Here is a 27,306-nt window from a genome sequence, read left to right as displayed (position 1 = left end):
GCTAAATCTAGATTCCAAAAGTAATGAACCATTGCTAATGTGAGTATAGATGAAAGTGAAAGTGAAAGTCACTCAATCATGTCCAACTCTTTGCAACCCCATGGATACTCCATGGAATTCTCCAGGCCAGAATACTGGAATGGGTAGCTGTTCCCTTCTCCACGGGGTCTTTCCAACCCAGGGATTGAACCCAGGTCTCTCACATTGCAGGTGGATTCTTTATCAGCTGAACCACCAGGAAATCCCATAAGTATAGATGGATACCACTAATTTGGAAAAGAAATTGACATTATCTACTGGAATTTAAGATATCCATAATCTACAACCCAGCAATTCTACTAAAGTGCTTTAAAGAAATGTGCACGGAGTCATTGTTCAAACCAGTTCAAAATCAGAAATAACCAAATATCCATAAATAAATTGATCACATAAATAAGTGAAAAAGTAGGTGGCTCAGATGGTAAAGAATCCACTACAACACAGGAGACGGAGGTTCAATCCCTAGGTCAGGAAGATCGCACGGAGAAGGGAATGGCTACCCATTCCAGTTTTTCTGCATGGAGAATTCCATGAACAGAGAAGCCTGATGGACTACAGTCCATGGGTTCACAAAGAGTCAGACACAACTGAGTGACTGTGAGTGATTAACACTTTTGTTCATACAATAAAGTATTATCTAATATATAGAAATGAATTAACTAGAGTTATATACAATAATAAATTTAAATCTTACCAATTAATGTTTATCAAATGAAGCAAGGCACAAAATAATACTTATTGTCTCATTGCATTTAAATAAAATTCAAAAATAAGCAACACTACAGTATATTACTTAGAGATGTATCAGTTCAGTTTAGTTGCTAGTCGTGTCTGACTCTTTGCAATCCCACGAATCACAGCACACCAGGCCTCCCTGTCCATTACGAACTCCCGGACTTTACTCAAACTCATGTCCATTGAGTTGGTGATGGCATCCAACCATCTCATCCTCTGTCATCCCCTTCTCCTCCTGCCCTCAATCTTTCCCAGCATCAGGGTCTTTTCAAATGAGTCAGCTCTTCGCATTAGGTGGCCAAAGTATTGGAGTTTCAGTTTCAACATCAGTTCTTCCAATGAACACCCAGGATTGATCTCCTTTAGGATGGACTGGTTGGATCTCCTTGCAGTCCAAGGGACTCTCAAGAGTCTTCTCCAACACCACAGCTCAAAAGCATCAATTATTTGGCGCTCAGCTTTCTTTATAGTCCAACTCGCACATCCATACATGACTACTGGAAAAACCACAGCTTTGACTAGATGGACCTTTATTGACAAAGTAATGTCTCTGCTTCTTAATATGCTGTCTAAGTTGGTCATAGCTTTTCTTCCAAGGAGCAAGCATCTTTTAATTTCATGGCTGCAATCACCATCTGCAGTGATTTTGGAGCCCCAAAAAATAAAGTCTGACACTGTTTCCCCTTCTATTTGCCGTGCAGTGATGGGACTGGATGCCATGGTCTTAGTTTTCTGAATGTTGAGCTTTAAGCCAACTTTTTCACTCTCCTCTTTCACTTTCATCAAGAGGCTCTTTAATTCTTCTTCACTTTCTGCCATAAGGGTGGTGTCATCTGCATATCTGAGGTTATTGATGTTTCTCCTGGCAATCTTGATTCCAGCTTGTGCTTCTTCCAGCCCAGCGTTTCTCTTGATGTACTCTGCATATCAGTTAAATAAGCAGGGTGACAATATACAGCCTTGATGTACTCCTTTTCCTATTTGGAACCAGTCTGTTGTTCCATGTCCAGTTCTAACTGTTGCTTCCTGACCTGCATACAGGTTTCTCAAGAGGCAGGTCAGGTGGTGTGGTATTCCCATCTCTTTCAGAATTTTCCACAGTTGATTGTGATCCACACAGTCAAAGGCTTTGGCATAGTCAATAAAGCAGAAATAGATGTTTTTCTAGAACTCTCTTGCTTTTTCAATGATCCAGCAGATGTTGGCAATTTGATCTCTGGTTCTGCCTTTTCTAAAACCAGCTTGAATATCTGGAAGTTCACAGTTCATGTATTGCTGAAGCCTGGCTTGGAGAATTTTGAGCATTACTTTACTAGTGTGTGAGATGAGTGCAATTGTGTGGTAGTTTGAACATTCTTTGCATTGCCTTTCTTTGGGATTGGAATGACAACGGACCTTTTCCAGTCCTGTGGCCACTGCTGAGTTTTCCAAATTTGCTGGCATATTGTGTGCAGCACTTTCACAGAATCATCTTTCAGGATTTGAAATAGCTCAACTGGAATTCCATCACCTCCACTAGCTTTGTTCGTAGTGATGCTTTCTAAGGCCCACTTGACTTCACATTCCAGGATGTCTGGCTCTAGGTGAGTGATCACACCATTGTGATTATCTGGGTCATAAAGACCTTTTTTGTACAGTTCTTCTGTGTATTCTTGCCACCTCTTCTTAATATCTTCTGCTTCTGTTAAGTCCATACTATTTCTGTCTTTTACTGTATCCATCTTTGCATGAAATATTCCCTTGGTATCTCTAATTTTCTTGAAAAGATCTCTAGTCTTTCCCATTCTACTGTTTGGTAACTATGAAGAAAAATCAAGGAAATGACTACCATGAAAAGTAAGTATGGGATTTCTCTGGTTGTCCAGTAGTTGAGAATCTGCCTGCCAATGCAGGGGACACTGGCTTGATCCTTGGTCCAGACGGATTCCACAAATTGCAGGGCAAGTACGCCCACACACTTAGAGCCTATGTTCCTCAACAAAAGAAGTCACCGTAATGAGAAGCCTGCATACCTCAACTAGAGAGTATCCCCCGCTTGCCGCAACTAAAGAAAGCCTACATGTAGCAACAAAGATCCAGAACAACTATAAATAAATAAATAAACAACATTTTTTAAAAAAATGAAAAAGAAAGCATGGTAATTATTTTTAGAGGATGAGAAGGTAAATTGAAAATATGAAGAGAAAGGAAGATGATGACAAAGTCCTGTTTTGGGCCCAGGGGGATGGCAACAGGGTTGGTAGTTTTACATTTGCAGATATATACTTGACATGTTTATTTCTGTATATTTATATAATTCACAATCATTTTAAATAAAATACTTGAAATGATTGAATAAGAAAGGCCAAATAAGAGTTAAGTGATTAAAGTAGAAGTATTTAGAAGTAATCAAATAGAATTAAGTTGCTCCAACTTCCCAAGAGGGACTACAAGAAACATAGTTTGAAGACAAGAATCAGAAGGTAAAGTCAGTAATTATAAAATAATGTTCTTCTTTTTTAATGCATACTTGGTATGGCTAATAAAAGAATCTGCATTGGTGGTCTTTGAGAGCACATTATAATGACCTGGAATGATTTTAAAAAATCTTAACATTGCTATCACACTTGAGGATCTGATTGACCTTTTCTGAAATGGGGTCTAGATATCATTCCTATTAATTTATTCTCATATTCTCTCTCCCCATTTCTCTATATAACTCTTTATCTCTTTCAAGCTGTCCAGATGATTCTAATGTATATTCAAGTTCAAGATTCACTGGTCTGTATGAGCCATTGTCATCAAAATAATACCTCTTATTTATTGAGGGCTCCCTATTTGTAAATATTGAGACATACAAATTATATATTTTATATTGTATATACAGATGTATGTAGAAGTATATACACAGGTATATATTTATATCCTCAAAGCAACTAATTTTACAGATAACAATAGTTTCAGAAATATTCAATAACTTATCTAAGGTTGTACAGCCACAATAAACAGAATCAGAATTCAAGTTATGCTTAAAGGCCTTGATCCCTCATCAAATATCATTCAGTAAATGTGTGTGTGGTTATGTTAGGTTAAATGTATTAAGATATGCACAACTTATCTTTTATGAGTCTATCCTTTGACTCTTTTAATTAACCAGCTAATGGTCCTAATTACATCAGGTAAGAGGATTTCTACTGTACTCCCTACCAGAACTCTCTTTTTTCCAGTCTGGTCATTTTATTGCCCTCTAGAGATATCATGTTTATTTCCTACCTCTGAACCTACTGCTTCTCCCTCTCTTCCTAACCATCTCTAACTTCAAAGATATAGTTACGAGACACACATCTCTGAAAAGGCAGCCAATACCTACTTGAGTTCATGCCTTTGCTTTCAAGATGGGCAGTAATGTGAAAGAACTATGGAGACTGACCTTCCAATCAGAACCATTTACTCAACTACTTAATGTGCCTTAAGTCAATAACTGATAAGGAAAAAGAAATAAAAATACTTATACAAATGCTGCTTTAAAATGGATAAAAATAAAATTTTCATCACGTGTCAAAATATATAGACAATAATTTCTGTTTTATTGAGTATTAATCTCATGTTATATATATCTGCATTCATTAGAGAGACATTTATATTTAGACTATTCACTGTGTGATATTTACATTAGTATGTACCATAATACATAGTTTGAGAACTTTTAGATAAATACTAATGCATAAACTATATCCTCCCCAAATTGTACCCAAATGATATATTGTTGACAAAATAAAATTAATAATTTATTATCTTTATAATTACTTAATAAAAAACATCTTATTTATTTTAGTATTCAATATTTTTACTGATGATGTGACACCCAAAACCTAAGAGAAAGTTAATGTACCTTTACTGTATGTTTAAGCGTTAAGAGTACATCCAGCCTTTCATCTTGAGAGACATTCTTCAGCATGATGCAGTTATAGATGTTTTGCAGCTCTCTGGCTCTGATGGTAAATTGTGTATCCATGTCAATTATTTTGCCATCAAATCTTCTCCATGTCTTTGGAGCTGAACACTTAAAAAATAATATTATGTTTATAACTATCAGTTAATTAAAGTTTCAAAAATAATTTTATTATGTCTACTGTAAGTTAACCTTATTATTGGGTGATTTATGATTAAAAATATCACTAAAACTTTGTTGTTCAGTCACTAAGTCGGCTCTAATTAGAAAATTAATTAAAGAATTTGTAGACCACGGGAAAGTAAAACAATTTAGGGGAAAAAATATGAGAGAGCTTCAGTCTACAGAAGTGCAAATATTTTCTCAAGATTCAGAATTTGCTACTAATTTGTACTAACTAGTATGATCGCTGGGTTTCCTTGGTAGCTCAGTGCTAAAGAATCCGCCTGCTAACGTAGGAGACACAGGAGGCTCAGGTTTGATCCCTGGGTCTGGAAGATGCCCTGGAGGAGGCAATGGCAACCCACACTAGTACTCATGCCTAGGAAATGCCATAGATGGAGCAGCCTGGTGGGCTACAGTCCATAGAGTTGCAAAAGGGTTGGACGCAACTGAGTGACTAAACAACAACAAAGTATGATGGTTAGTTTGATGGATTTGTGAAATAACTCATTAGCCCCTTGGGAAAAACATGCTATTTAGAATGCTAAAAAGATAATCTACTTGGTTCAATTATATTGAATTGGATGAATGTGCCTCGACAATTGAGAAAAACCTTTGTGGAACAATTGTTACAATCCTCAATGTGTCAGACCTACAACTATAGTGAAATGGAACTCAGTTATAGTTCTGTTTCCCATAAAAATAAATCCATAACAAGTTCACAGCTCTTTACAAAGCAGATGTCCACAGTAAAACATCTGTATTTAGCTATCTTAGCAGTGCTTTGGCCCCTGCCTTCCTGATGATCAGTAAGAGTCTCACTTTCTATTTCCAGATCTGGCTTGGTGCATCTCAACCTAGCCCACCTCCTGAACTGAGGGTCAAAGATGGAGTTAATTTGTCCTGAAGCCAGTATAGGGAGTCCCACTCTAAGAATTCAGAGACAGGAAATAGTGAGTCCTAGCTGACTCAGGACACCAACAGAATATTTAAAGACTATGTTTGCCAGTGCTATTGTTCCCTCCTGCCAAGACTACCAGAACTTTAAGAGAAGATTTGTTGACCTAGAAAGAGCACAGTGAAAACTCAGTGACTCTTCTACTTTAAGGTATAAAGCTGCTGAGTTTCTTTCCCTGATTATAATTTATCAAAAAAGGTGACTACGTTGATCAGGTCTTCTAACCATTCAATGCTGTATTTTTTGTAGACTGATAATTTGAGGCTTGGGAGACCTGTAGTTCAATTTATGCCATACTTGCAAGCATTTCAATCTCAAATTTGATACAGTTTAAAGCTTAAAGAGAAGCCCACATATTGGAACAAATCATCAGGAATGTAGAATAGCCAGATAGAGAAACTATACAACCCTATATTTATTTAGTATGACAACAGTACGAGGAATTCTTAGTTACAGCCTCAATTTACCTTTTTTTTTACATTTCATATTATCTCAGTTATACTGAAAACTACCAAACTACTATTTAACAACAAATGTATTTCATATGTTTTCAAAGTAATGGCATCATTTTCTTTTTTTTTTTAATTTTTTATTTATTTTTTAATTTTATTTTATTTTTAAACTTTACATAATTGTATTAGTCTTGCCAAATATCAAAATGAATCCATCACAGGTATACATGTGCTCCCCATCCTGAACCCTCCTCCCTCCCCATACCATCCCTCTGGGTCGTCCCAGTGCACTAGCCCCAAGCATCCAGTATCGTGCATTGAACCTGGACTGGCATCTCGTTTCATACATGATATTTTACATGTTTCAATGAATGGCATCATTTTCTGATCAAAGATAAAGTGGATGTTGCACAGAGCTAGGAATCTTCATTAGAAACTTTAGATCCTCAGTTCTAGTTTTAATCTAGCAAATGAAAAGCTGCAGCTCTCTGATTAATTTCTATTTTTACAGCATAAATATAATATTAAATAGTGTAAAGTTAATTATCAGACTGATAGAATTAATAAGATTTATTAAGATTATAAGAGGGAAATAGCTCAATAAAAATATTTTATGATTTAATTATTATCACTTGGAAATTTTAAAATATATTGTTTTCATGGATATACTCTTGTTTGGGGTAGATCTCAGAGTGTTATTGAAATGTAATATTTATTGCAAAGCTCTTTTTGAAACTTCTAAGGAATAAGCAATCTTAGGCTACATTTCATATAGCAATCTTCTAAAGTCTAAAGCCTTAATCTGCAGTTTTCCTCAGGGAAATGCTATTAAATGTAATTTCTTTTCTTTTCTTCCAGAAATGTGAACAATACCTTCAGCTCTGCAGGCTGATAAGTTATTTCATTTGTAATAATCCAAGTACAATAACCTTTTAATGAAATGCTTAGTTCATCTACTCTATTGTGGTTCTTCTCAGCTGTGGTGTTGATTTAATTCTACCTTTCCTCCAAGTTTTTGGTCCCATTTAAGATACTACAATATAGTAATACCTTGTATTTTTTCCAAATATATTCAACATCAAATCCTTTCTACCCTTCAATTTTTAAACCACTGAAATCACTACTACCCAAAGTTCTATTGTATTTGTTAAAAACAAACACACAAACACACACACAGAATATGCAGTATCTATATTTCAATAACTCTGGGAAATGCAATTTGGGTCCAAATAGTTCTATAATTATTTTGCTTGCTAATTCTATTTCTCCTTACAGAGTATAAGAAATCAATTTCTTATGTAGTTGTATGTATTTCACAGGGCCTACAATATTCATTCATTCAAGAAATATTTACTGTGTTTACTGTATATTGTTCCATGTACTAGGTAGCAAGTAGATAAATCCCAATTTCATGAACTCCAGTCTAAGGGCATAGAAAAATTTAAAAATAATTGAAATAAAAGTTGATTATACTTCTGATGCAGGTAAACAGGTAACTTCAAGTTGACATGAAGCACTTAACTGGTGAAAAGAAAAGAATATCTAAGATAAAACTGAAGAATAACTAAGAATTAGCCAGATTAAAAGTAAACTGAGTGATACAATCAAAGAGTCCTAGATTCAAAGTTTGAGTTCCCTAGTGTCAACACTGAAAAGATATTTAAAAAAAAAAAAATCTGTTTGGCAAAGTTGTTTTGCTACTTGGATATATTACTGTCAACACGGATAATATGGTCTTCAAGTCTAAGCTTTTTTGATTTCAGTCTTTAAGGTATTTTTTTTATTACTCTGATGCAGGAAAATGTCAACTTTGCTTACTTCTCTTTTCTATTTTTTTCTTCCTTTGAATGCTGTGGCTGTAATAACAGATGTACAATAGTCATGTTCTTAAATTGCTTCAGAAAACAAGAACATAATAAATTCCATTTAGGTGCCAACAGATGAGACAGCATAGATTCTGGAGGAGAGAAACGGAAGAACAGCAGGAAGACACACTTTGAGGATGGGCAGGCGGTGAGATAACAAAAACCCTGAGAGCAGCAAGCTTCCACCAAAGAGAAGAAATGGCTACGCTATGAGAGGAGGCCTTTACTTTTCCCTAAATTAATACTCTAGTCCCTCAGGGCACACATTAAGAATAACACTAACCCCCAGAGCTACTGGGTAGTGATCAACTTTGCTTTTACACAGCCAAGGGATTTTGTTCATCCACAGAGGACACCCCTGTGTACTGTGGTGCTGAGAGAGAGGCAAGAGTGGGTTGCATTTTTCCATCCCATTAGCTGCTGGCCACCTGAGTAAGGAGAAAAACAAAACTAAATGACACAGCTAACACAGACCTCAGCTTTTTAGCTTGTGATTGTGAGACACGGTATGTGAATCAAAGAGATTCAAAGAAATAAATGGCCTTGACCCCAGGGAAAACCTCTTGCAGAAATTCAAATTCAAATTGTCTCTTTACACAGTTTGGATAAGCAGCACCCAAGATATATCAGAAACTGGTTGATGATTTTTCTTTAAAATTTCTGACCTGAATTTCTTCACCTCTGTCAATTTGTGAGTTTTTAACATTTGACAACCTGTGGCTGTCAATGTTTGATAGGATAAAAGTAGACTGTTCAAATAATGTTTCAAAAATCTTAAAGGGCTAAATAGATTAACCCTTTTATGGAGAATATAGGCTTAGTATAGAACCCCTAATAACTGATTAGTTCAGTGCTTTTATTGGACTAATTCCAAACAACAGTCATTCATTACTCAAGAGAAATTCTGTGTCCTTGACAAAATATAACTATTAATTCAATATACTATATAACACTTAGACACATTGAAATTAAACTACAACCAAACCATGAAATTTTATTTTCCAAAGTTATTTCCAAATTATAGGAAAGTAAATATTCTCTTTATATATCCATATGTCATGGCACTAAGTGTGGATCTTAAAATCCACATCATGGCCCTGGTTGTGAGTATTCACATTTCAAAATGGTCTAGCCTTAAGGATGAATTCAAACTACTTTTTTCTTAGCAATCAAAAAAACCTATAGAATAAGTTACTTCAAATTTTATGAAATCAGTGCTGACACCTCCTGAATACTTATTAGAGACATTGCCAGGCATGGGTAGGGTTGGGTGGGAAGAGACAGACAGGCATGAAAAGGAAGAGAACTGGTATTAGAATTTATAACAAAGGACTAACTATAAAATCTACCTTAACTGTTTTCTACGATGTTCATTACGGCACCATATACAAAAAGGTAATTTAAATTAATTTTGTGTTAAATTTAACATTTAACACAAAAACATTCCAGAAATAACAAAGATTTCACAGTTTACTATAGGAGGTTAAAAGCGGGCCAAAAGCTACCATTAGTCAGTATTTTTAGAGAATGGATGAATTATGTTATCTCATCGAATGAGGACTGACTTCAAGTGTAGTTGCTCCAGTCCATGGTTGTGTTCCTCTTGCCCTGTGTAACATTTTGGTCAAAACGAGGCAAAATTCTCTTGTATCAGCTAAAACGTCCATTTCTTCTGAGTCTTAGCCTGGAGATTGGTGAGATTAAGTGGTTTATCAGCTGGGGTAACCATAGGTTCAGGACCCCAATTCTAAAACCTCCAACCCACAAAAAACCTTTTTTGTGATTTCTACAAGTTCTTGTGGCCAACTTTTTAATCCTTTTTGCAATCTTCTGATCTTGCACCTTTGTGTGTTGCCCTGAATCAGTCTGGATGTTAAGGCCTAGTCATTTCTCTTGTTCCTTTTCCTCTTACATTAAAAAAAAAAAGAATCCTCTTGCACTAAATACTTCTGTTAGTGATATAATTAATGAAATTACAGTAGGCACACTGTGCCCCACTGACTTCTAACTGTGTTCTCCCCTTCCTATCTCTCCAGCAACACTCAAAGACCTGCATGTTTCTGGCACAATTATCTGGCAATTCTTCCTATACTCAGGATCATTGAGGGTCTCAGATGTTACGCCTAAACTAATCAACATATTTACCAAACCAAAACAAAACAAAACAAACGACAACAAAATAACTTCTTCTTCACAGGAATTCTCATGAACAAAATGTCCCCATCTCATTTTTTTTGGAGAAATTTAAAGAATTTCTTAGCTATACTTGACAACAGGAGTAACCATCATCAACTGGCTCCAGAAGCTCAGATCATGAACTCCTTGTTGCCAAATTCAGACTTAAATTGAAGAAAGTAGGGAAAACCACTAGACCATTCAGGTATGACCTAAATCAAATCCCTCATGATAATACAGTGGAAGTGAGAAATAGATTTAAGGGACTAGATCTGATAGACAGACTGCCTGATGAACTATGGATGGAAGTTTGTGACATTGTACAGGAGACAGAGATCAAGACCATCCCCATGGAAAAGAAATGCAAAAAAGAAAAATGGCTGCCTGGGGAGGCCTTACAAATAGCTGTGAAAAGAAGAGAAGCGAAAAGCAAAGGAGAAAAGGAAAGATATTCCCATTTGAATGCAGAGTTCCAAAGAATAGCAAGGAGAGATAAGAAAGCCTTCCTCAGCAATCAATGCAAAGAAATAGAGGAAAACAACAAAATGGGAAAGACTACAGATCTCTTCAAGAAAATTAGAGATGCCAAGGGAACATTTCATGCAAAGATGGGCTCGATAAAGGACAGAAATGCTATGGACCTAACAGAAGCAGACGATACTAAGAAGAGGTGGCAAGAATACACAGAAGAATTGTACAAATAAGATCTTCATGACCCAGATAATCATGATGGTGTGATCACTCACCAAGAGCCAGACATCCTGGAATGTGAAGTCAAGTGGGCCTTAGAAAGCATCACTACGAACAAAGCTAGTGGAGGTGATGGAATTCCACTTGAGCTATTCCAAATCCTGAAAGATGATGCTGTGAAAGTGCTGCACTCAATATACCAGCACATTTGGAAAACTCAGCAGTGGCCACAGGACTGGAAAAGGTCAGTTTTCATTACAGTCACAAAGAAAGGCAATGCCAAAGAATGCTCAAACTACCGTACAATTGCACTCATCTCATATGCCAGTAAAGTAATGCTCAAAATTCTCCAAGCCAGGCTTCAGCAATATGTGAACCGTGAACTTCCAGATGTTGAAGCTGGCTTTAGAAAAGGCAGAGGAACCAGAGATCAAAGTGCCAACATCTGCTGGATCATTGAAAAAGCAAGAGAGTTCCAGAAAAACATCTATTTCCGCTTTATTGACTATGCCAAAGCCTTTGACTGTGTGGATCACAATCAACTGTGGAAAATTCTGAAAGAGATGGGAATACCACACCACCTGACCTGCCTCTTGAGAAACCTATATGCAGGTCAGGAAGCAACAGGTAGAACTGGACATGGAACAACAGACTGGTTCCAAATAGGAAAAGGAGTATGTCAAGGCTGTATATTGTCACTCTGCTTATTTAACTTCTATGCAGAGTACTTCATGAGAAATGCTGGGTTGGAGGAAGCACAAGCTGGAATCAAGATTGCCGGGAGAAACATCAATAACCTCAGATATGCAGATGACACCACCCTTATGGCAGAAAGTGAAGAGAAACTCAAAAGCCTCTTGATGAAAGTGAAAAAGGAGAGTGAAAAAGTTGGCTTAAAGCTCAACATTCAGAAAACGAAGATCATGGCATCTGGTCCCATCACTTCATGGGAAATAGATGGGGAAACAGTGGAAACAGTGTCAGACTTTATTTTGGGGGGCTCCAAAATCACTGCAGATGGTGAGTGCAGCCATGAAATTAAAAGACGCTTACTGCTTGGAAGGAAAGTTATGACCAACCTAGATAGCATATTCAAAAGCAGAGACATTACTTTGCCAACAAAGTTTCGTCTAGTCAAGGTTATGGTTTTTCCAGTGGTCATGTATGGATGTGAGAGTTGAACTGTGAAGAAGGCTGAGCGCCGAAGAATTGATGCTTTTGAACTGTGGTGTTGGAGAAGACTCTTGAGAGTCCCTTGGACTGCAAGGAGATCCAACCAGTCCATCCTAAAGGAGATAAGTCCTGGGTGTTCATTGGAAGGACTGATGCTAAAGCTGAAACTCCAATACTCTGGCCACCTCATGTGAAGAGTTGACTCATTGGAAGACCCTGATGCTGGGAAGGATTAGGGGCAGGAGGAGAAGGGGACGACAGAGGATGAGATGGCTGGATGGCATCACCGACTCGATGGACATGAGTTTGAGTAAACTCCAGGAGTTGGTGATGGACAGGGAGGCCTGGTGTGCTGTGATTCATGGGGTCGCAAAGAGTCAGACACGACTGAGTGACTGAACTGAACTGAACTGAAAGGAAACAAAGCAGCAGATAAAGCACAAGCAGGAAATCCTGCACAAGGGTCAGTCTTAAACAAGGCAGGTAAGTGTCACCCTCTTCCCAGTCCACTGGCACTTCAGAGGCCTCCAGCTCCTTCTTGAGCCCTGGTTTCATGCTGTCTTCTTACAGTTAACAATCAGATACATAAGGAACACAGTGCCCAGTGATGAAGTTGGTTTCAACAAAAGCAACGTGCCAAAAGGAATTATGTTTAGTTCAAAATATGACTCAGCAGAAGTGTGAATATTATGGCTTCCATACAGTAGGATTCATCGTTTCTAGAATGAAGATATTTAAGCATTTGAAACGATAGCATCTACATTGTGTATTTTCTTATAGTACCTGAAATATAAAATTACAAAAGGATTATTTCTGTTCCTTATTTTTCCTCCCTACCTTCCTCCACAAGCACTTATTGATACTCTGTGATGAGCACTGAGCAAGGATATGAGGATATGGAGATAAAGATAGCTCTTGCCTTAAGAAGCTCAGATCCAGGAGGATTCAGACATAATCCTGACGATAAAACTGACCACTATGCACTAAGACAGAAGTGAAACCAAGTCTTATGAAGGTATATGCATGCAAGTGTGCTAAGTCGCTTCAGTCATACCTGACTCTTTGCAACTCTATGGTTGTAGCCTGCCGGGCTCCTCTGTCCATGGGATTCTCCAGGCAAGAATACTGGAGTGGGTTGTCATTTCCTTCTCCAGGGCATCTTCCCAACCCCCAGGACAGAACATGTGTCTCTTATGTCTGCTGCATTGGCAGATGGATTTGTCACCACTAGCGCCACTGGGGAAGCCCATGAAGGTATACAGTACAGGCTAAAGGAGGAGGGTCAGTAGTCCTTTTTGGAAGAAGGGGTATCTGAGCTTGTTTTGAAGGGTGAGTAGCTGGTTACTGAGGAAGGAAGGAAAGGATGCTACATGCAGAGCCCATAGAAGAAGCAAAAGCACTGAGAGCACGCAGTTTTTTCGTGAATGTGCAACTGAGTGTAACTGGAACAGTCTGGCTGTGGTGCGTGAGCAGGGATGATGGGATGGGTCAAGTGTGCCAAGAATGGATTATAAAAGTCCTTGTTCCCGGAGGGCAGGGGAGAGCTGTGTGGGATGAGGTCCCTATGGCGGCAATATGGAGGATCGGGGAGGGAATTAAGAAGTGAACCTGGATGTTGAAAGCCTCATTTGGGGACATAAAGGAATCCAGATGGGAAGGAAACCCAGATCCAATTAAATCAGTGTCCAGCTCTCACAGCCAAGGTGAGACCTTCTCATGACAGCCTCCTAGGGAGACAGAGGGAAGCAGGAAAGCCGAGGTGCTCCATAACATCTCAGAAGCTTCCCACCCTCTAGAGTTCCAGAGGAGCACAAGGCATTCCACTAAGACTCACGTTAGCTGCGGTTCAAGTCTCTGCCTATATGGCCTATTTGAAGACATGCAAGGTCCTCAATGTGTCATGGCAGAGCCACCTCCCTGTAGGCAGTGGTATGCAGTTTGTAAGGAAGAAGTAAAGAATTGAGGCAGCGATTAAACTAATAGAACAGAGAGGATGGTGGCTAAGTAGGACATCAAGAATAATGCCCAGGTTTCTGCCTGAAGCAACTTAAGTGCATGGTGAAACATTCATGGAGATAAACTATGTGAGTGCTACAGAATAGGAGCCTCAGTTTGGAGGTGAGGGGACAAGGAACGGTAAGACGAGATGAAGTAGGGGTTGACATGTCAGCTTGAGTTGTACTGTGGGACATCCAAGGAGCAAGAGAGTAGGCAATTTAGTACATGATTTGCAAGCTCCTAAAAAGGACGCTTACTCCTTGGAAGGAAAGTTATGACCAACTTAGATACATATTCAAAAGCAGAGACATTACTTTGCCAACAAAGGTCCATCTAGTCAAGGCTATGGTTTTTCCAGTGGTCATGTATGGATGTTAGAGTTGGACTATGAAGAAAGCTGAGCGCCAAAGAATTGATGCTTTGGAACTGTGGTGTTGGAGAAGACTCTTGAGAGTTCAATGGACTGCAAGGAGATCCAACCAGTCCATCCTAAAAGAGATCAGTCCTGGGTGTTCACTGGAAGAACTGATGCTAAAGCTGAAACTCCAATACTTTGGCTACCTCATGTGAAGAGTTGACTCATTGGAAAAGACCCTGATGCTGGGAGGGATTGGGGGCAGGAGGAGAAGGGGACGACAGAGGATGAGATGGCTGGATGGCATCACTGACTCGATGGACTTGAGTCTGAGTGAACTCCGGGAGTTGGTGATGGACAGGGAGGCCTGGTGTGCTGTGATTCATAGGGTCACAAAGAGTCAGACAAAACTGAGCAACTGAACTGAACTTAACTGAAGAGAGTTCTGGCCTGAAACTGTAGGGAGCTCCGGGATGCAGGTAGGAGTTAAAGCCACAAGAAAAACTGAGATCAAACAGGAGAGCATACAAGATGAGTAGGAGGCATTTATAATATCAAAAATTATGGTTTTAAAAAATAAATGTTCTCAAATAACAAGAATCGCATAACTATTAGAATCATTACCAGCAAATATTTTAAAGAACTCCATCCCTTTTCTTCTTGTGGCTGGATAGGCTTTTAATTGTTTGGAGAGATCAAGTTTATAAAAGGAAATTGGTCACTATGGTAAAACTGTGGCAGTTTTACCACAAAAGGGTAATTACTTTAGTTTTTCCTTTAATTGTATGTTTTCATGGTTTTCAATAATCACATATCCTTTTGGTTAGAAAATTTCAGTCAGTTAATGACCTGATAAGCAAAAGCAGAAACACTAATCCATAGCTCTTTGCCCAGGTTGCTTACTATGGGCACTGCGGATCCATACAGTCCTAGATGACTGCTATGGTCTAGATTTCAGTGGGGTGTGCAATTCACCTAATTTCTGTAGGCAGCCTAAGTCTAAATGAACAGAGTCACACAGATGGTGTTTCCATGTTCTCCTTCACGGCCAAAGCTCTTTTGTTAAGAACATGTTAATTTCATGTTACTTATCAATCATTATTCTAGGCTGCAGTGAAAATCTAAAGCTGTATAAGAAAAGAAGAAAAATTATACAAAATTTCAATAATTTCAAAACTATACAAAATTTCAAAAATTATGTCACCAAAAATACTAAACAAAACTCATGAGAATTCTTACAATGTAATTGTCTTCTTTAGTTCATTTGTCTATATTTTTAAACTCAGGACACATTCATATTTAAATAATGTTACTTCACTAACCTTATCCAAAAAACTTTGTATCTCTGCTTCCTGGTTCTCTGTGTAAGTGATATATCTATGTCTCCCAATGGAAGCAATTATCTGCGTCTCTTTTTCCAGAAGTTCACACAAAGCAGCTTTCCTTTCAGCTCCAGTGAAAAACTGGTTAATGCGTGTGAGTTCTTCTTGCCGCCAGACTAGAGGAATAACATGAAAGACTCTGAGTTTTTAAACACCCACATCTTTACAGAGCATTTTTTACTATCACATCCTCACAAGCAGTATTTTATTTTTATATCAATTTAAATAAAATTATACATGAATAGCATCACTCATACTGTACACTTGATACATAAAAAAATAGGATGAAATGGAAGCTGAGACACAGAAATAAAAACAGAGTCAAGCAAACACAAGTCATAAGACATCAGTACAGATGATGTCAAATTATGCCTCCAGGTAAGCATACACACACCCCCAGTACTGGGAAAAATACGGCCTGGATTTAAAGCAGCCATGAATGTGTCCTGCTCAGCTTCCCTCTAAGAGAGTGACTGTAGCTAAGAGGCCAGGTGGCTGACAGTACCAGCTACAGCATTTCAGATCTGCAACCATGTTGGAGCAGAGACCACACTCTTCTCACTAAGCTGTCAGTCAAAAAAGGAAGAAGCACGGGAGAAGGGCCTGGCCATGGCTGCCCAAGAGTGGCATCTTCCGCGGCCAGTTATTACATCAGAGCTGACCACCTGGCTGGCTCAGATTGCCTCAGAGTTCTGTCTGTCTGAGGATCTCCATCCTGCATCCTTTTTCGTCCCCTCTCTCAACTTTCACAGGTGTCAACTCCTATCTCAATCTGAAGACTCTCTGTCTTTCCCTGCTCTCTCTTCCCTTTATCTTTACTTCAAATTCCATCCTGGTGTCTGCTTCTGCCAGTACCCAAATTGACAGTTTCATGTAGAATTGTTGACTTCAATTGTTTTCTTCATTACTAGCACTTTTAGTACCATTTTCCATCTCTTTACAAAATCCTAATTGTATCAGCAAATGTTATAAAATAATTACATTTACACTTAAACCAATGAATTAAGTTAAAATAATATTTACAACATTTTAAAGTGCGGGTTTGAGGACTTCTCTGGTGGCTCACTCAGTAAAAAGCAAACCTGCAAAGCAGGGTTTGATTCCTGGGTTAGAAAGATCCCTGGAGAAGGAAATGGCAACACACCGCAGTGTTCTTGCCTGGGAAATCCCATGGACAGATGCCTTGGTGGGCCACAGTTCATGGGGACACAAGAGTTGGACACGACTTAGTGTTGGACACCACCAAGTGTTGTTGTTGTTATCCAGTCCCTCATTTGTGTACAATTTTTTGCAACCACATGGATTGCAGCATGCCAGGATTCCCTGTCCTTCACCATCTCCCAGAGTTTGCTCAAACTCATGTTCATGGAGTTGGTGGTAATACCATCCAATCATCTCATCCTCTGTCGTCCCCTTCTCCTTCCACCTGCAATCTTTCCCAGCATCAGGATCTTTTCAAATGAGTCAGCTCTTCACATCAGGTGACTGAAGTATTGGAGCTTCAGCTTCAGCATGTCCTTCCAATGAATATTCAGAGTTGATTTCCCTTAGGATTGACTGGTTTGATCTCCTTGCAGTCCAAGGGACTCCAAGAGTATTCTCCAATACCACAGTTCAAAGGCATCAATTCTTCAGCATTCTGCTTCTTTATGGTCCACCTCTCATATCCATACATGACTAATGGAAAAACTATAGCTTTGACTATACTTGGTTGGCAAAATGATGTCTCTACATTTTAATACACTGTCTAGGTTTGTCATAGCTTTTCTTCCAAGGAGCAAGTGTCTTTTAATTTCATGGCTGCAGTCACCATCTGCAGTGATTTTGGAGCCCCCCAAAATAAAGTCTCTCACTGTTTCCATCGTTTCCCCATCTATTTGCCATGAAGTGATGGGACCAAATGCCATGATCTTAGTTTTCTGAATGTTGAGTTTTAAGCGAACTTCTTCACTCTCCTCTTTCATCTTCATCAAGAGGCTCTTTAGTTCCTTTTTGCTTTCTGCCAAAGGATGGTGTCATCTGCATATCTGAGGTTATTAATATTTCTCCCCACAATCTTAATTCCAGCTTGTGCTTCATCCAGCCCAGCATTTCACGTGATGTACTCTTCACAGAAGTTAAATTAGTAGGGTGACAATATACAGCCTTGACATACTCCGTTCCCAGTTTGGAACCAGTCTGTTGTTCCACGTCTGGTTCTAACTGTTGTTTCTTGACCTGCATACAGGTTTCTCAGGAGGCAGGTAAGGTGGTCTGGTATTCCCATCTCTTTAAGTATTTTCCACAGCTTGTTATGATCCACACATTTAAAGTCTTTAGCTTAGGCAGTGAAGCAGAAGTAGATGTTTTTCTGGAATTCTCTTGCTTTCTTTATGATCCAGTGGACGTTGGCAATTTGATCTCTGGTTCCTCTGCCTTGTCTAAATCCAGCTTATACATCGGGAAGTTCTTGGTGCACATGCTGTTGAAGCCTAGCTTGAAGGATTTTGAGCATTACCTTGCTAGCATGTGAAAAGAGTGCAATTGTAAAGTAGTTTGAACATTGCTTGGCATTGCCCTTCTTTGGGATTGGAATGAAAACTGACCTTTTCTAGTCCTGTGGCCACTGCTCAGTTTTCCAAATTTGCTGGCATATTGAGTGCAGCACTTTAACAGCATCATCTTTTCAAATTTAAAATGACTCAACTAGAATTCCATAACCTCCACCAGCTTTGTGCATAATGATGGTTACTATCAATAAAAAATATGTCGCACACTACAAAGTGTTGATTATTATCAACAAAGAATGTGTTGCACACTACAATATATAAAATAGATAATCAACAAGGACCTACTGCATAGCAGAGGTAATTGAACTCAGTACTCTATAATAACCTATAGGGGAAAAGAATCTGTAAAAAGAATATATATATATATATATATGTGTGTGTGTGTGTGTGTATAAATCACTTTGCTGTATATCTGAAACTCACACAGCATTGCTTCCCTGATAGCTCAGTGGGTAAAGAATCCGCCTGCAATGCAGGAGACCCTGGTTCAATTCCTGGGTTGGGAAGGTCCCCTGGAGAAGGGAGAGGCTACCCACGCCAGTATTCTTGGGCCTCCCTTATGGCTCAGCTGGTAAAGAATCTGCCTGCAATGTGAGAGACCTGGGTTTGATCCCTGAGTTGGGAAGATCCCCTGGAGAAGGGAAAGGCTACCCACTCAGACACGACTGAGTGATGTTTACACAACATTGTGAATCAATTATACTCCAATATAAAAAAAATTTTTTTAAAAGAATGTGTTACATGAAATACACTCTAAAAGCAAATCATAAAATGCCAAAGAATAGCATTTTTATAAACTTAATTTACCTAAAGATTATGCTATATTCTTAAAATTAACCTGAGAAAATGCAGAGTACTAGAGCCTACCCCAAACTTAAACAAATCAAAATTTCTGGGCTCAGATATACTTATTTTAACAAGCACTACATTCATTTCTTATATATGCTAAATTTGGGGAAGAAAACTGTTTTATATCCAACATTGCAAAAAATGTCAAACTTACATTAAAGGAAAAGCAGTGTTGGAAAGAACCTTAGAAGTTACACAGTTCAACACTCGTCCCCATTTAAGATGGATTCTCCTCCTAGCAGTGCGGAGGAGACCTAGCTCACCCTGGTCCTAGTCCTAGCCTGTGATGCAAAACATAGTCAGTCTACTCTGCACGACATGGCACCAAAGATAACTGTCACAGTCCACTTAGATTTTCTCTTGTCCAGACAAAAACACTTCCCTTTATTAAACTGTATATAATTTGACATAATTTCATGTCCCATCCAGGTCTAGTTACTTTTTAATATATGACATGCCAAGTTTCTGACAAGATGAAGGTTTGTATACAGGCTGCTAGCTGCCCTCTCCTACATTCTTCTAGAAATGATACAAGAAATATGAAATAGGGGGAGGAGAAGCAGAGACTGGAAGCAATACTACAAATCAGAGAGAGGTGTGATCCATGTGGTAGAAACTTTCAGGCAAGTTCTTTAAGACATAGTTGCAGCTACCACTGGAAGACACTCAAGGAGGCACAAGTGTCGTCCCTCAACCAGCTGCTGTCTCATCTCAGAAAGCGAACGCTCTAGCAGAAGGTAGTAAACCTTAATTCAAGGACTCAGAACTAGAGAAAAGGGTGGGCTATAAATCCATCTGATAGTTTACCTCTTTTAAGAACATCTTTGACAAACTTTAATAAGGAATAAAAAAAGAATGCTTACTTTCAAATCATTGCAGAAAATATTAACAATCATAAATGTTTGTGCAGAAAAAGACCAAAAAATTAGAAACAAAATGCATAAAGCAAGATAAGAGAAGCAAAATCAGGCATAATGATTACATTTAAAAATATGAAATGGCTCAATTTTTGCTGACAATAAAATGTTATATTTTTTTAAAAATCCAATGACATAATATTTTCCAAAGGTACACTTAAAGTGATGCCAAAGACTAAGCTTAAGCACAAAAGGATGATAAATATGAACAACAACAAAAAAAATAGATGCAGCTATATTAATATTTTGAAAATAGGAGGGAAAAGACTAAATATTCAAACCTTGGAGTAGAAGATAATTGTATGATGAAAGGTATGACTTTCATCAATTTTATGATGACTGTCATGAATATTTATACTGAAAATCACAGCCCATCAAGCCATATAAAGCAAAACTTCTAACAGTTATAAACACTACTGTGGTGAGTATATTTTATTTTATATAAACAGAATACAAATGAGTTACTCTATGAGAGTCAAACAAAGAGTTAAAAATCAAATTGCCACAGTATGATTAACAAGTTGAAATTAATATACATCAAGCTCTAAATATCAAAGATGAAAGTATATCTTATTTTCAAAGCTCTATGAAGCATTTATACAAATTTAAATAAATTCTATAAATTTAACTAAATTTAAAGAAAATCAACCTTGAATATTCATTGGAAGGACTGATGGCTGAAGCTCCAATACTTTGGCCACCTGATGTGAAGAGCCAACTCACTGGAAAAGACCCTGATGCTGGAAAAGACTGATGTCAGGAGAAGAAGGGGCAACAGAGGATGAGATGGTTGGATGACATCATCAACACAATGGATATGAGTCTGAGCAAACTCCAGGAGATAGTGAAGTACAGGTAAGCTTGGTGTGCTGCAGTCCAAAGAGTCACAAAGAGTCAGACATGACTCTGAACAAGAAGAAATAAATTCTAGGAGTAGGAGTGGAAGAAAACATAAACCCCCCCAAATCAGAAATGAAAAAGACTGCATTTTTTTGGACACAGTGCAATTCAACTACAATTAATAACAAAGTTTCAAAAAGAAATATATTCCTATCTGCTTAGAAATGTAATAAATTCTATCAAAAATAATACTTAATCAAAAAAGGTATGATTATCAACCATTTTGGAAATAAAGGGGCTTCTCTGGTGGCTTAGATGGTAAAGAATCTGCCTACAAAACAGGAGACCCAGGTTGGATCCTTGGGTCAGGAATATTCCCTGGAGAAGGGATGGCTACCCATTTCAGTATTCTTGCCTGGAGAATTCTAAGGTGATAATTAAAAAAAAAAAAAAAACACTACATATCACAATGCATGGGATGAAACAAAAATTGCAGTAAGGCCAGTTTGGGGGGATTTTATATAATTAAGCCTCAAATTTAAATCGGGCTTCCCCAGTGGTTCAGATGATAAAGAATCCACCTGCAATGTGGAAGATCCCCTGGAGGAGGGCATGGCAACCCACTCCAGCATACTTGCCTGGAGAATCCCATGGACAGAAGTACCTGGTGGGCTATAGTCCATGGGGTTTCAAAGAGTTGGACATGACTGAGCAACTAAGCACAGCACAGAACAAATTTAAATCAGGCACCTGAACATTGTGTATTAGGATAGGGAGGATGGTGAGAGACTCAATTCCTAGCCAGGCTGATAAGAAGTCTGGGGGTCCCCAAGGAGAGAGGGGTCTGGGGTTCTCAAGGAGAAGATAGGGGTCTGGAATTCACAAGCAGGAGGAAAGGACAAACTTTTTTTTTAATCTCTACATTCCTTAGTCTTAGTCACATAAAACTTTTTTCTTTAAACTCTGAACTGATGATTACACAACAAACAACTCAGTTTAAACTCTGTACTAAGGATTATATGTTAGGTCCATGTTAGGCCCATGAATATTAGGTCCATGAATCAAGGCAAATTGGAAGTGGTCAAACAGGAGATGGCAAGAGTGAACGCTGACATTCTATGAATCCGCAAACTAAAATGGACTGGAATGGTTGAATTTAACTCAGATGACCATTATATCTACTACTGTGACCAGGAATCCCTTAGAAGAAATGGAGTAGCCATCATGGTCAACAAAAGAGTCCAAAATGCAGTACTTGGATGCGATCTCAAAAACAACAGAATGATCTCTGTTCGTTTCCAAGGTACACTATTCAATATCACGGTAATCCAAGCCTATGGGCCTCCCTGGTGGCTGAGCTGGTAAAGATTCCGCCTGCAATGTGGGAGACCTGGGTTCGATCCCTGGGTTGGGAAGATCCCATGGAGAAGGGAAAGGCTACCCACCCCAGTGGCTCAGAGGTTAAAGCGTCTGGCTGTGATGCGGGAGACGTGGGTTTGATCCCTGGGTCGGGAAGATCCCCTGGAGAAGGAAATGGCAACCCACTCCAGTATTCTTGCCTGGAGAATCCCATGGACGGACAAGCCTGGTAGGCTACAGTCCACGGGTTGCAGAGTCAGACAAAGCTACTTCACTTTTACTTTCCAAGTCTATGCCCCAACAAGTAACACTGAAGAAGCTGAAGTTGAATGGTTCTATGAAGACCTATAAGACCTTTTAGAACTAATGCCCAAAAAGATGTCCTTTTTATTATAGGGGACTGGAATGCAAAAGTAGGAAGTCAAGAAACACCTGGAGTAACAGGCAGATTTGGCCTTGGAGTACAGAATGAAGCAGGGCAAAGGCTAACAGAGTTTTGCCAAGAGAATGCACTGGTCATAGCAAACACTCTCTTCCAACAACACAAGAGAAGACTCTACACATGGACATCACCAGATGGTTAACACAGATATCAGATTGATTATATTCTTTGCAGCCAAAGATGGAGAAGCACTATACAGTCAGCAAAAACAAGACCAGGAGCTGACTGTGACTCAGATCATGAACTTCTTATTGCCAAATTCAGACTTAAAATGAACAAAGTAGGTTCAGATATGACTAAATCAAATCCCTTATGATTATACAGTGGAAGTGAGAAATAGATTTAAGGGACTAGATCTGATAGATAGAGTGCCTGATGAACTACAGACGGAGGTTCGTGACATTGTACAGGAGACAGGGATCAAGACCATCCCCATGGAAAAGAAATGCAAAAAAGAAAAATGGCTGTCTGAGGAGGGCTTACAAATAGCTGTGAAAAGAAGAGAAGCGAAAAGCAAAGGAGAAAAGGAAAGATATAAGCATCTGAATGCAGAGTTCCAAAGAACTGCAAGGAGAGATAAGAAAGCCTTCCTCAGCAATCAATGCAAAGAAATAGAGGAAAACAACAGAATGGGAAAGACTAGCGATCTCTTCAAGAAAATTAGAGATTCCAAGGGAACATTTCATGCAAAGATAGGCTCAATAAAGGACAGAAATGATATGGACCTAACAGAAGCAGAATATATTAAGAAGAGGTGGCAAGAATACACAAAATTGTACAAAAAAATCTTCATGACCAAGATAATTATGATGCTGTGATCACTCACCTAGAGCCAGACATCCTGGAATGTGAAGTCAAGTGGGCCTTAGAAAGCATCAATATGAACAAAGCTGGTGGAGGTGATGGAATTCCAGTTGAGCTATTTCAAAACCTGAAAGATGATGCTGTGAAAGTGCTGCAGTCAATATGCTAGCAAATTTGGAAAACTCAGCAGTGGCCACAGCACTGGAAAAGGTCAGTTTTCATTCCAATCCCAAAGAAAGGCAATGTCATAGAATGCTCAAACTACCGCACAATTGCACTCATCTCACACGCTAGTAAAGTAATGCTCAAAATTCTTAAGCAGGCTTCAGGAATACATGAACCGTGAACTTCCAGATGTTCAAGCCGGTTTTAGAAAAGGCAGAGGAACCAGAGATCAAATTGCCACCATCCACCGGATCATCAAAAAAGCAAGAGAGTTCCAGAAAAATATCTATTTCTGCTTTATTGACTATGCTAAAGCCTTTGACCATGTGTATAACAACAAACTGTGGAAAATTCTTCAAGAGATGGGAATACCACACCACCTGACCTGCCTTTGAGAAACCTATATGCAGGTCAGGAAGCAACACTTAGAACTGGACATGGAACAACAGACTTGTTCCAAATAGGAAAAGGAGTATGTCAAGGCTGTATATTGTCACCCTGCTAATTTAACCGATATGCAGAGTACATCATGAGAAACGCTGGGCTGGAAGAAGCACAAGCTGGAATCAAGATTGCTGGGAGACATATCAATAAGCTCAGATATGCAGATGACACCACCCTTATGGCAGAAAGTGAAGAAGAACTAAAAAGCCTCTTGATGAAAGTGAAAGAGGAGAGTGAAAAAGTTGGCATAAAGCTCAACATTAGGAAAACTAAGATCATGGCATCTGGTTCCATCACTTCATGGGAAATAGATGGGGAAACAGTGTCAGATTTTATTTTTGGGGCTCCAAAATCACTGCATATGGTGATTGCAGCCATGAAATTAAAAGACACTTACTCCTTGGAAGGAAAGTTATGACCAACCTAGATAGCATATTAAAAAGCAGAGACACTACTTTGCCAACAAAGGTCCATCTAGTCAAGGCTATGGTTTTTCCAGTAGTCATGTATGGATGTGAGAGTTGGACTGTGAAGAAAGCTGAGTGCTGAAGAATTGATGATTTTGAACTGTGGTGTTGGAGAAGACTCTTGAGAGACCCTTGGACTGCAAGGATATCCAACCAGTCCATTCTAAAGGAGATCAGTCCTGGGTGTTCTTTGGAAGGACTGATGCTGAAGCTGAAACTCCAATACTTTGGCCACCTGAAGCGAAGAGTTGACTCATTGGAAAAGACTCTGATGCTGGGAGGGATTGGGGGCAGGAGGAGAAGGGGACAACAGCGGATGAGATGGCTGGATGGTATTACCGACTCAATGGATATGAGTTTTGGTAAACTCCGGGAGTTGGTGATGGACAGGGAGGCCCGGCACGCTGCGATTCATGGGGTCGCAAAGAGTCGGACCTGACTAAGAGACTGTACTGAACTGAAGGATTATATACCAACAATGTATCCTGCTTGAGGACAGTTTCTTCTTCCTGAAAACCTTCTGGCTAATCCTGTTATCTTAAAATGTAAATTATGGGAGTGGTTCTAGTAAGATCTTTAGGACCTCCAGACATTCTTTTGATTTATTGTAATAACTAATTTTAAAAGTATATAATCTCCCTGCTAACATGCAATTCTTTTCATTTACATAGAGATGATTTATTACTTTATTGTCAGAATGATGAAGCTTCAGAATCTCATGAACTGCACTCTGGCCATAGAGTCAAACTTATTTTTCCTCTGAACTTCAAAAACCTAGTTCCCTGATCTGGTATTATACTTGCCAAAATGCTATCATTTCCTTGCCAATTCAAAATACTCAACAGTAATTTTTGAACAATTATTATCTGAAAGGAACCATATAAGGTTTGATGGTACATACAAAAGTGAGAAAGGCATAATGCCTTCTCAAAAGAAGTGAACATTTCTCTTTGCCTGTCCCTCGTTGGACAGACCATAAAATCCTTCCACTGGAACAGAATTTTTGCTTTTCATTTCAGTTACCTTTACCCAAAAGCCTATCATTTTTCATCCTTAGGTTTAAAGACTTCCTTTGGGTAAATATCCTTTGACATAAGGTTACTTCCTCTTACATTCTATTACATATAATTCAATCAAGTAAAATGTACTCTCAGTTGTTATATTACAAGCATGATTATTACTCACTTGTTACATTGCAGGGTTATTTCAGAATACATTACATTTATATATAACTTACATAATTAGAATTTACACTTTCCTTTCATTAAAATTTTAGGTTTACTTTTAACACTAGTCTCTGCATCGAAAGGTTAAGTATCTGAAGCCATAAGTGTTGTTTGTGGCCTTCTTCTGTTATAACCACTAACTTTCATGATATCCAATTTACAGTTTTGTCAGATTATTTCTTCCTCCTCTCAAATTTCGATTTGAAATCATCCTGCTAAGGTCAAAGATTTGTCAGTCATGCTCTTTATAAGAATCCATTCTGTCCTTTACCAGGAATACATTATTCAGATACTGTACAGCTTGGTCTATTTGTGAATTTAAAAGCTAAATTGTATTCAGCAAAAGGGTTGTAAATTTAAGAACTAAATTATGTTATGAAAGTCCAGAAAATCCATGATTGATGAGTATACCATTTAAGAGTAGTTTTACTAACCAAAAAATTTTTTAAATTTGACAATATCTATATACTAAAAGGCAGTATATGAATAAAGATGAAAATTGCTTGCTTGTGGAAATAATAACTGAGAATATTTACCTCATGGGATTATATGGATGTTCCCGGAAAGCAAATAAAAACTGAATGATATTAGTAAGCATATTTTACTTCCTAGTTTTACATTAGAAATTTTTGGTACTGGTAATAAATTTAAGCCACTAGAATATTAAACTATTTTGCAAACCTCAAAAAGCAATATACTGGTCAGTTAGATTAACTAGGTGAATCTATACCTATATATAGTGTTTTCAAATACTTTTATATCCATATATATTCAGGTTTTACGTTTTGTTTAAATTATTAGTATGACTTTAAAAAAAAGAAACAACCCAATGAGGCTAATTAGAACCATGAAAATAATGGACCTTATTTCCAATAAAATTCTCTATTAGATGAAGAACCTCCATGTAAAGGTTACAACATGGCATAAGGAAAATACTATCACTCAACTACCAATAAGGAACAGAAAAACACAGGAACCAGGAACAGCTATAAAAAGCTGATTTTATAACTGATTTGACAGTTTCTAGAACTATACACAGAAGACAATGAAAAGATGAGAGAGTCTTCCTACTCTCATAAAATATATCCTTCCTGGGAATGAAAAGAAAAGCAAACAACAACAAAAAAGCCTGGAATCCTGCATTAGTTTGCTAGGGCTGTCATAACAAAGCACCACAGTCTGGGTGGCTTAAACAACAGAAATTTATTTTCTCACAGTTCTGAGGGATAGGAGTTCAGGATCAAGGTGACAGCAGAATCAGTCTCTCCTGAGGGCCTCGCTCCCGGGCTCGTAAAGGGGCACCTCCCTCCAGTGGCTCCACACGGTCAT

At 38.4% G+C, this 27,306-nt stretch overlaps 1 protein-coding gene across 3 annotated transcripts in view; it reads right to left on the bottom strand.

Annotated features, from left to right (window-relative positions):
- IQUB (IQ motif and ubiquitin domain containing) overlaps positions 1-27,306 on the bottom strand; it is an 82,015-nt gene that overhangs the window by 20,805 nt on the left and 33,904 nt on the right. For all 3 annotated transcript variants that reach the window (XM_005893444.2, XM_070369304.1, XM_070369303.1), the window contains 2 exons: positions 15,856-16,031; positions 4,646-4,816 (listed from right to left, as the gene is read on the bottom strand). In XM_005893444.2, coding sequence (XP_005893506.1) covers positions 4,646-4,816; positions 15,856-16,031 — 347 coding nt within the window. The remainder of the gene's footprint in view (positions 1-4,645; positions 4,817-15,855; positions 16,032-27,306) is intronic.

Source organism: Bos mutus, chromosome 4 (genome assembly GCF_027580195.1).
Source record: "Bos mutus isolate GX-2022 chromosome 4, NWIPB_WYAK_1.1, whole genome shotgun sequence".
Taxonomy (NCBI): Eukaryota; Metazoa; Chordata; class Mammalia; order Artiodactyla; family Bovidae; genus Bos; species Bos mutus.
The sequence above is the reverse complement of the archived record's forward strand: the minus strand, read 5'-3'. Positions and strand labels throughout refer to the sequence as shown.